Source organism: Caenorhabditis remanei, chromosome X, assembly GCF_010183535.1.
Source record: "Caenorhabditis remanei strain PX506 chromosome X, whole genome shotgun sequence".
Taxonomy (NCBI): Eukaryota; Metazoa; Nematoda; class Chromadorea; order Rhabditida; family Rhabditidae; genus Caenorhabditis; species Caenorhabditis remanei.
Window position 1 is genome coordinate 1,453,931 of NC_071333.1, and position 10,631 is coordinate 1,464,561.

A 10,631-nucleotide genomic window follows, 5' to 3' on the forward strand; every position below is an offset into this window, starting at 1 on the left:
TTCTTTTTTGAATTCTAACTTATTTTGCCCGTGTAACTCCGTGACAGTTTCTCGTCATTGTTCCATCCGAGCATAGTTGAATCAGTTATGTTTCAGCGACCCTCGAGATCGACGATGTCGGCTAACGGATCTGACCCGCCGCAAGGCTTCAATCAGCCCTCGGAGCATCCACAGCGTGAGATTCACCAGAATTCGAGCTAGAAATTACAGATGATGGTGTTTTAGGTGTGACAATGAGCCGTGCCGACTACGATATGTTGATTTCCGGTCTGAGACTGGTTATGGTGTCCATGAGACACTTTGAGATGCAGCTTCAAGCCAGCTCTCGTATTCAGGACTCTCTGTTCAAGTTATTGAATGGAAAGTTCAAGGCCGACCTCGGAGCGGAGATTAGCGACCTCGTAGCCAAACGCCTCAAAGATTCCGATCTTGGAACCGCCAAAAAAGAGAAGGACCCTCGCATTGCGCGAAAACGCTACTCTAATTACGCGGTACCCAGTCACACCTAAATATCCCAGCGTCACCTAATGTTTCAGAAGATCTCGAAGATCATGGATCGAATCCGTGGCGACGTGGCCAACGGAGAATTGAGTACTCGAGGCATCCGAAAACGTATCAAGATTTTCCAGTCTATTACTTACGGAGACTCCTCGGAGTCGTCTGATTCGTCGGAAGATTCGGATGGTCAGGACTCCGATCCGGATACTCCCCCATCCACCTCTAACGGCGAAGAAGACGATTCAGATGACGACGCCGGCACAGGTTTCCAATTCGCCCCAGATCAGTCTGGCGCAGTTGCCCCTTCTGCTTGCAACGTCTACTGAATCCGTTCCGTAGACTCCAATCTTGTTACAACCTCGCTTCCAAGATCCTTCAATTTTTCCCACCACCCTCGCGACAGCATTTTTTCCGCCTCACTGGACATTTTCACCTCTTCACGCGTTCAACGACGTCTTGATCCGCCTAATTCCTCGTCCAATTCTCACTCACCTTAACGTGTCTATTAAATTTTTCTTAATAAAACTTGTTCTTTGAACCAGTTCAATTTCGTCTTCCACGTTGGGGTTATATCTGGTTTTAACCAGCTCTATTTGTGATAATCGATGAACATGTTAGGCTCATTTTAGGCGTTTCGAACACACGAATGAGTCACTCGAACCGTTACGACAGATGCCAGATTCTGTACATCTAGAAGAGCCCGTTGACCTCGTGTTATTCGTCCCTCGTATTATTAGCCAACTCCTCGTGAGAAGAGACGGCTCTGATACGAATTCTGATGAAATTTCACCCGGCCGCCTCGGAAACTTGATAAGTTACTTCGCTGGTGATTCGTTAGGCATAGGCTAAGGTCTTCTGATCGCAGCCGACCCCTCGAATTCCGAGTCCAGTAATATGTCATGCTCGTTAGAACCACGGAAACTCTGATATCTTCTCGAATGACGGATTTCGGATGATAATGAAATCGGAGTGAAGGATGCGCCGCCCTCGTAACAGTTCGGATGCATCAGCCTCTAGACTCCCTTGGACTATAAATTTTTACGCAATTCCGTTTTGAATCATTGAGATTTTGTGGTCTTTCACTATTTTTTCAAAGTGAACTGTCGTTAATCAGATCGTATCATTTCATTGATTTATCACAGAAACGTGTAAAAACCGTTGTATTAAGTTACCTACAGAATGCCTCTGTCGGACAGTGCTCCCTTCGATTTCCCAGCGATCGGATTCAGTCTTCACTCGATCAATGCCCACGGTACTCCGTATCTGTCGGTACGAGTCGACTACGACCCGCTCAATTTCGAGTCCTTCTCGGAGGACGCGATTAAGTGGTATCAATGGGTTGATGATAAGTTCGTTCTTTATCATATCAACCCACCTCGTCCACCTCCTGGATGCCCCGAAGGCCCACATTCACATGTGAGAAAGCACTATTCGACTCAGCCTCGTTTTGTATTTTAGGACGGAGGATTCTTCGTAAAAGTCGAATTCGCGACTTGGCTGCGGAACTCGGTTCCCGTGGATTGTCCGCGCTGCCAATGCAACCCGTGGTACGATACTCCTCTCTACGATCATTCTGATCCACTGGAGTGTCAAGCCCTCGCGTTCGCAGCGGTAATCGCCGATGGTCTTCGTGAAGGAAAAATGATGGAGGATATTAAAATTGAGGCTCATCTCTTTGAGCTGCCCTCGACTAGTCGTACCCAAAATTATTGGCCCTCGGAACCCACCCGCGCGGAGACCCTGTCTGGATTATCGTCTCTGAGAAGAGCATTTTCAACCTGGAATCTCTAGAAGCCCTCGTTTGAGCTTCTTTGGCCGTTCTACTAACTACTTGTACGTTTTTAGCACTGTCGCTTGGTAGATTTCAGCCTGGAAAGGCTTTTCCTTCAAGGAAAATGGCCATGTAGGTCAGAATTGCGAAATTTGAGAGTTTCGAAAAAGTACGCATAATTTTTTCTTAGCTAGTTTCGAGCCAGCAGGCAGCTGACGCACTTTGCGTGTTACTTGTGCGCACTTCCGGTGTAGTCGTTTAAGATGAGCAAGCTCATTTACATCGGTCGTGTTTCAGGTTCCTCGTCTCAATTCTCGCATATTCTCACCTCGTTGTTGTTTTTTGTTGAAGTTTGCTAACTGAAAATTCCGTTGGACCGGAACAGCTCCGTTACGTAATGATGAGATGATGGTAACGCCCCCGTGATTTCTTTCCGTTACTATGAAAGATTCGTTTTTCAGAGTAACTGCCGATGCAAAATAGCGTTTCGTCACCGCCGGAACGAGATCCCTCGGGATTTCGTAAAAGAAGTCACAAATTATTAGATATAATTGTCGTTATATGAGATAAAAGTTCCCACGAAATGCCCCCTTTATGTGTTCATTGATCCCCAGCGTGTTTTTGCATGTCGGTATCTTTGTTCTGTTCGCTTTACATAGACCGGTGTTTCGCGGCTAAACTTTTATTTCAGGTAACAGCACTTTTTGGCCAATCATCAGCGAGCATGGATCAACTCGGTAGACATCCCTCGTGTTTGAGAAAGGAGGAAACTTGCAAAAGTATCCAAATAGATCGAATCGGGCGATTATATTGATTTCTTCCAGATTCTCGCTCCCTCGATGGGACTTCTCGCGCTGAGAAATCAGATCAGAAGTCAGTTAGTTTCGTTGGCGCTCCGAATTTCGATGTCAATCGCCCTCGGGCATCAGAGATTGTGAATTCTAGCAAAAATGATTACAGACACCCCAAAAAAACGATGGTTGGCCAGAAAAAAGCAGACAGTTTAATCTAATGATGCCTCTAGTTTTCAGATTCGGATAGATCGAATGCCAATGGAAGTGATGGTTCGAGCATACGCCTTCGCATCACGCAATCGTGTGTGGTCAACCTGGATTCTCGTCGAAGTTGAGAGTGGTCGAGAGCATAGTGTCCGGGCTTTCGAGTTGAACGGCGGATTTTTCCTCCAGAAGACTCCGGAAGCTCTTGGAACACGTATCCCTCGGGATATGTCACCATTGGACCAGTGGGTAGCCTATCACGTAGCCATTTTGGATTATGTTGATGTAAATGCTCCTCGCCCTCGATACTCCACTTCACGACTGTCTTCGTTGAGTTTGGTTCGTGAAAACGATATGAACTGCGGATGCCTACCCTCGTTACTGTCACAACATGAATCGTTCGGACTGTCTGATTTCTGTCAAATCCGTCAAACCGCCCAAAAAGCGATGCTCTTGGTACATCACAAGCTCCAAACGAGAACCCTCGAAAGGATGTTTTCACTCAAATGGAAGCCGTCATAAATTGCAGAAAGACTGATCGTTCATTTTTACCTCGTAATAAAGTTGTGTCCTCCACTACTCATTTATGCTTGTAATTCAGTAACTCGGTGTTTACCCCGTTCGATATCTGTTTCGTAAACGACTCAGTGAATTAATCATTATTTTTGTATTGATTTAGCATAAACAGATGAGTGCAGCTAACACTACTGACGACCAGGAGCGAGTGAACAATCAAGTCCCTCGCAATCAGCTTCCGCCGATCGCCTTGATCCAATGCCCCCCGATAAGTGAGCAACGTATAAACGAGCCCCTTGAGATCGGCAAAGGTAAAAACAGATCGATAATGAGTGGAGAGTGACTAGGTTTCTTTTCCAGAACCCTCGCCCGCACCACCGGTCTTCGGACTCGGATTGCCCCGCGTGGAGCCCGGAACAGAAGCCGAAAGAGAGCTCCTCGATTATGGTTAGTGCTATTCAGTGCGCTGGATTGCGGCTAAATCATCTCTTTTTCAGGGGATAGCTCAGGAGAGGAGAACCAGATCCTCGATGAGGCCGGAAATTCGTACTCAAACGAGGACGACCTCCCGCCGCCAAACGAGCAGATTCAATTCGGTCCGTCACCGTTCTATGTTGATACCAACTTGAACATGGACGACGTCGATCCCTCGCAGGATTCATCAGATAAGGACCAGGACGTAAGTCCAGTGTCTGCATCCGGTGATGAGACCGACGGAAAGATGCCAGAGACCGCAGCTCAACTCCTCGAAACTACCCACGAATCAGAGACGATTCCCACGATTTTGGCAATGCTGAAAAAGATCTCGGATCAGCTCCATACCATCTCGACAGCTTCAGTCACCCATGATGACCTCGGCAAATACGTGACCAAGAAAGATCTCGAAGTGCTGGCGACAAAGAACGACCTCGAGGCCCTCGCAAAGAAAGCAGATCTGACTGATCGTATTCCTTCCCTCGATCAATGGACCGATATGATTGAGAGATTGGCCCCGATCGCAACTCTCCAGGGTATTTCCAAAAATATGGGTATCTTCCTGGAGCAGCTGACTCGGATCGCGATCGATCAACGCCGTCTCTCCAGAAGTCAAGGAAAAGGAAATGAGAAAGTTGAGCTGCTTTTGAAGCAAGGTTCCCTCGATTGGAAAAAGTTCGAAAGCACCTCGTTGAAAATCACCAGAGTCTACGATTCACTGAGAAGCTATATTGCACGGAAAGTGTCATCGATGGAAACGGCCACGGAGGTCAGAGATCTGAAAATCCAGATGGCTGGAATCAAGAAGGATCAGGATAGCTTCAAGCAAATCCTCGAACCAGGCGCAGACCACGATGATTCAGTCCTGATAGCCCTCGATGAGATCGAAGCGATCGGTAATTCCTCGGACCGTGCGCACAATCGAAAGGTTGCTGAAATTGAGGAGCGAAAGCTTCATGAGGCCCGAAAAACCGTACGTAGTGTGAATTTCTTAGATCATTTCTTAATTCAGCAATGTTCAGAGTACCACAATATGTTTTTACTGTCGTGGAGCTCATGACGCAGCCCAGTGTGATGTCCACCTCGATCTGCAATCGAAACGTCTGGCGCTGATTACTCAGCAAAGATGTATCATCTGCGGAAAGAACGACTGCGATGGCTCGCCAGAACTCTGCAAAGCGAAACACCGCCTCTGCGTCAGATGTGATCCGTCCATGCCCTCCAAAGAACGAGAGCATCACCCTCTTTTGTGTCCCTCCCGCCACCAGAAGCATCCGTCTTCCTCGGCCGGAGAAACCTCGAAAGTGGGAAATCGCTCGGAATCTGATCCAAAAGATGACTCCTCGTACTTCGGCGCCAACATGGACAAATATCTTGACCATTCTCGGCCTCGCCAAGAAGGTCGATATCACGTGCAGAGAAAGTATGTCGACTTTAAAGAGAATGGTTTCTTCTCGGACTCCGGTTCCGATGAAGAGAAGGCCTCGTCGAGTCACCGAGCACTAGCCCCCTCGTCCAGCAAAGGATCCGGCGGTGAACCCTCGAAGAGATATGGTGGAACCAAGTGGCAGCGTCGTGGCGCCAAGCACAGAAGCAGTGGAAAGCGCGACGATGCGAAGAGACCGAAACTCGCCCCAGTGGCAAAGTCGGAAACCTCGATAAAGAAGGAGCCAGAAGCTGCCGAATAATGAATTGTCCCTCGAGATTTATATAACTGTTAAACAATTTTTGTTGTTTTTCTATCAATTTTTTGTTACGGGTTTTCTAATAAATCCCAGTCGTTGTTGATCTCGAGCGATTTCATTCTCGGCTTTGATATGAGTTCCAACTCATGATTATTTCTGTTTCAGTGCTCTTTTATTTCCTCGCCTCCTGATGTCCAAACACGAACTGAATGCCACGTATCAGGGAGGTGCCAGCCAATTCGCTGGACCCCCCTTCTTCTATAGTTATGAATAGAAGTTAAACATCATACTCAGTATGATCTTCTGATCGTTCTGAGGCTAAAAGGAGATTCTTCCGTCCCTATGACCTCGAGTCCGGGTAAAATGATAAACCTCGTATGTCAGTCACAGAATTCAGTGCTCCAGGTTCTCTGGACACTAATTTGGTGCAATTTGGGTTGATAATTAGCAGGCAGCTAACGCCGTATTCCGATTTTGGACTAGTTCCAGCGCCCTCGGGCATGTCATACCTATTTTTGGTGCACTTCGGTGTTTGTGACTCATAATCGGGTACAATCTTCCCTTCCGATTGAAAATTAATTCAATTGGTAAATCCCTAAACCTGTAATCAAAGCGATGATACTAGGTGGCTCCTTGTTTAAGCCTAGATTCAGGGTTATCCGGGTCGGTGATCACTGTGATCTTAAAAACCGGTCCAATCCCTCGGGATAAATACTTAATTTCCGGATCTATGATGCTAAAGCTAGAAAAGGAATGAGGATATAGATGATAATTTGTGTTCAGAATCTTCACAGATAGTTCAAATCGCAACTTAGCGATCAAGTTAATGCATTGGAATTCTTCTCTAAAATTTCCTATAAATTTCAACGGAATACGAATCCATCTGGTGCATTTTGACTTGGTATAGCTCAGTGTATTTGGTGCGTCAGATACGTTGTTACTATACATGACTGTCTAAGATCTAAGTTTGTTCTGCGAGTGAAAGTATCCTACGCCGGCCGCACGCATTGCAATATCTAGACCATGTGAGTTCCTCGGATACGATTCCACTCCCCCCACCGCTTCAGCTCAATCGATAATCGCTCCCTCGGGATTCGAGAGACGTTTGGTCTTCAGCGCCGGGCGATCTGTTATCAAGCCGACAACTCGGTCTAAGAATTTCCTCGGTAAACATCCTCCGGGACTATACTAACAGAAATTCGCGATATTTTAATTTAGCGCCCGCCCGCAAAAATTCGGTTGAATCAAGTTCTTTGCTAAAACCGGAGCGTATTGACACAGGTTTCGCAAGAGCGGAATTTGAAGCTCTGTCATTACGTGGATCATTCACCTCGCGTACTTACTGGCTCACAAGTGTACCGTCGAACGATGTCAGTGCCCTCGGGACGTGCTTCTTCGACAACTACACCTCGTTTACTTCTATACGTCTTTTGACGACTTCAGGAACGTCAAGCGACTGAACTGAAAGTGCCTCTTGTACCGAGATTTCATCTCAATTTCGTTCATCAATGTATTTTCTTCCCCCCGTTAGGGCAATGGAGTTAATCGTTCATGAGCGGCGGTCTGATTGACTTAAAAAATGTCCGCCAGCGGAATATCTCGATTGTTCCAAGGTGCTCGTTTTTGAGCCATGACGATGGCAAAGGTGCTCGTCACCTCCTTGATAAGTGATATCATCTCGTAGTCATCTACAGATGAAACCTCAGTTCTTTCTAATGCTGCCTGATCGAACTGCAGCGTATCACGAAAAGCAAGGAACCGTCTCTACCTAAAGGATTCTTTCCTTTTAACTTCATGCATCGATGAAAATTCAGCTGAATTTACCGTCCATGCGTGGTCATATCCCCTCGAAGATGCATTCGCCGACTGAGACGTCACAGAAAGCTACCTACTTTGAGACCTATATGACACAACGAGGTTATACGTAAATTATTAGTGCGTGTACCCCTCGTATTCCACGTTCATTATGAACGTGACCTCTTACGTGTACTAATAAACTTGTCCACGTTACTACGTGGCTAAAGTGAGATGGGCGGTTTTGAGCCCCAGTGTTCAGTTCGTGTTTTCACATCTTTACCCTTCGCTCTTAAAAACCCCCGTCTTAATTTGGTTGGACGTCCTGTTTATCGGTGCTAATATCTGTAAACCATGCTCTTCGCAGCCCATCTTTAGACCGATCGTTTGAGGCAAATTGCTTTCGAGCTACCCGTGTCGAACTCTCCGTCTCTAATGGGTTACTCCTTAGAAGCGGTCATGAATTCCAGCAAGATTGAACGGTCTTCCGGAATCCCATCGCCACGATCTAGGAGTGAAAATTCATTAATATGTCCTCGGATATATTTAATTTTGAGCATCATTCGGGTACTTCTGATTTCCATCGAATTCCTCGTCAACTGACGATATTTGGTGCAGATGTACTAAGTACAGATAAGCAACTGTCTCGAAAACAAGACAGTCCGATTAAAACAGTTACCTCGTCTATTACAAGTCTGCACGTATTGAGAAAAAGCCCTTCCTGAATTCGAGATTCATGAACGGGGGTAAAATGTGATGAAATCAACTCTATGCGATGAGTAAGATGTAGACTCGATACGATCGCTCGAGCCGTCTGGGGCGAGATCGTACTACTTTTTAGCGTGTTAAATCGGAAAAATGTTCACCATGTGCATAGAATACGAGAATCTAAGCATCGGATGCTTCAGAATTCAACCGATTCACTGGGAAAAGTGGGAGCTTATGGAAGAAAGCGGCATCTTAGCCAGATGGAGAGCTCCATATGTTTTAAAAAGTCCACATCGGATTCAATTTTCGCGAATGCTTTCCGCCAGTTGATGAGTGGGTCGAGTCCCTCCATCGTTTCACATATCCGAGTCTTTACTATGGTACAAGTATTAGAAACACGTACAATTTCATCTCATGTCTCTAGTACAATCCTCGTGGTGATACCGTTAACCTCGAAAGATTGCTTAAAAGGGCGACTTCGGTCGTTGGTCAAGGAGGACATGTTCTCGACTTCTCTAGGGATCGATACACGTTATCCCAGCCATAAATCCTGTCTCCCGCGTGTCTATGATACAGCCGTGATTGAATGAGCCGATAATCGTGTTACCGCTAGAGAGGGTTTGTATAAACCGATAAGCCTCGGACAAAGCCTAGTTTCCCTGTCTAGAATCTACTATGACCTTGATCGGGAGTTGGAATAATTGAGAGATACCCGACTTTCCCCACCGAGTAGTAGTGCCCTACCGAAGGGTTCCGAAGTTCCTATTAGCAGATCCAGTTTCATCTGACGGACTACTTCAGGTAAATTCGTAGTGTTATGTTTGAAGACCTCCGTGTTGTGGTGAGAAGCCACCAGACACTGGAGAACACGCCCCTCGTGATACAGTAAGTGCGATACTGCTGAGAACTCTGTAGTCATGTAATCCACAAGTGCCGGAGCCAACGCGGGCCCTCGTCCACCTCTGTGTTGCACATAGTCGACAGTAGTCTATCATGATTTGAACGGGTACTCGTTTGGTGAACGATATCCCAGAGCCAATTCAGAACTCTCATCTGAAAAGGTCCCCTCTCGTATCTCAGAGTTGCGAGGCTCTGAACGTGTCTAGCTGACGGTACAGCGAAAACAACACCCCAGCCACTTCATTTCTCGGATTCTAGTATTCAGTCTGTGTCGACTCTTCGGAAGGCGAAGGTTTTTCAACTTCCGGAGTGATGGTCGATGAGTCGATGAGCTGTGATGAGATATACGTTGTATAACATCCATTTAGGATGAACTAAGTTAGAGTTAGACGTAATTATAACTTGGTATTCGTCCTACCAAGGCAACGTCTCGGAGCTCACCTGACTCGTCCTCCTACTGAGCACAGCTGACGCTACAATTTTAGTTTTGTTGTGTAGCCTGGTTTCAGCTTCGAATGTGCAGTTCGTGGATGGACGTCAGGACTCGCCCGAACAGGAGCGGACTTCATAGCGTTTTGTTTCTCTGTTTTTAATCTTTTTATAGTCCCGCTGTCCGGTCTCAATTCTCTTAAAGAATAATTTATTTTCAGTTTCTCATCTTTCAACACCTCGTGTGAACAATCAACCATGTCTGGTACCGGACAACAACACTCGCGGATCGACCCCTCGTCAACATCTGGAGGAACCGCCGCAAACAACAACGTGATTCAACGTCAACCCTCGGAGAACTTCAAGAAGGCTCAGAAGAAAGTCAAGACCGCGATCACTCGTGCAAGTTCTGCCGGCGTCAAAGCTGTGGCAGAAGCACAACCTTTCATTGACGACACTTCGGTCGTCCATGACGCTATCGAGCTCAAGACTATCAACGACTTACGAAAGAAGTTGATCGTCATCAAAGCAATGATCGAGACTGATAATCACTTCCACGATTTCGTCTCCAAAGTCCAGGAAGTCCTGTCCAACAAGGAACGTCACCGTCTACGCGAAGCGGCAAAGGCTCATCTCAATCTGAAGCCTCGGACCAACACCTTGCCGGTTCTCAGGACGACCATATTGGCATTGCAAGAAGCGCTCGAAAGCAGAAGTACCGCTATGACGAAGAGGTATCCTCTACGGAAGCCGCGGATATCTCGGAGTTAGTGGAAACTTCACCCCAGGAGGATGAGATTGTATCCGACGAGGACGATTTGAATGATCCCTCGTTATCAGATACTTCTCAAGAAGTCA

The 10,631-nt window shown here is 46.6% G+C and overlaps 1 protein-coding gene across 1 annotated transcript; it reads left to right on the forward strand.

Annotated features, from left to right (window-relative positions):
- Positions 1 to 1,677: 1,677 nt before the first annotated feature.
- GCK72_022330 (uncharacterized protein) lies at positions 1,678 to 5,945 on the forward strand (the record flags this gene model as incomplete). The annotated part of the gene is made up of 7 exons (XM_053734762.1): positions 1,678 to 1,914; positions 1,957 to 2,109; positions 3,301 to 3,723; positions 3,947 to 4,094; positions 4,144 to 4,230; positions 4,281 to 5,230; positions 5,280 to 5,945. The coding sequence occupies 7 exons, from the start codon at positions 1,678 to 1,680 to the stop codon at positions 5,943 to 5,945; spliced, it is 2,664 nt and encodes an 887-aa protein (XP_053578328.1).
- Positions 5,946 to 10,631: the final 4,686 nt, after the last annotated feature.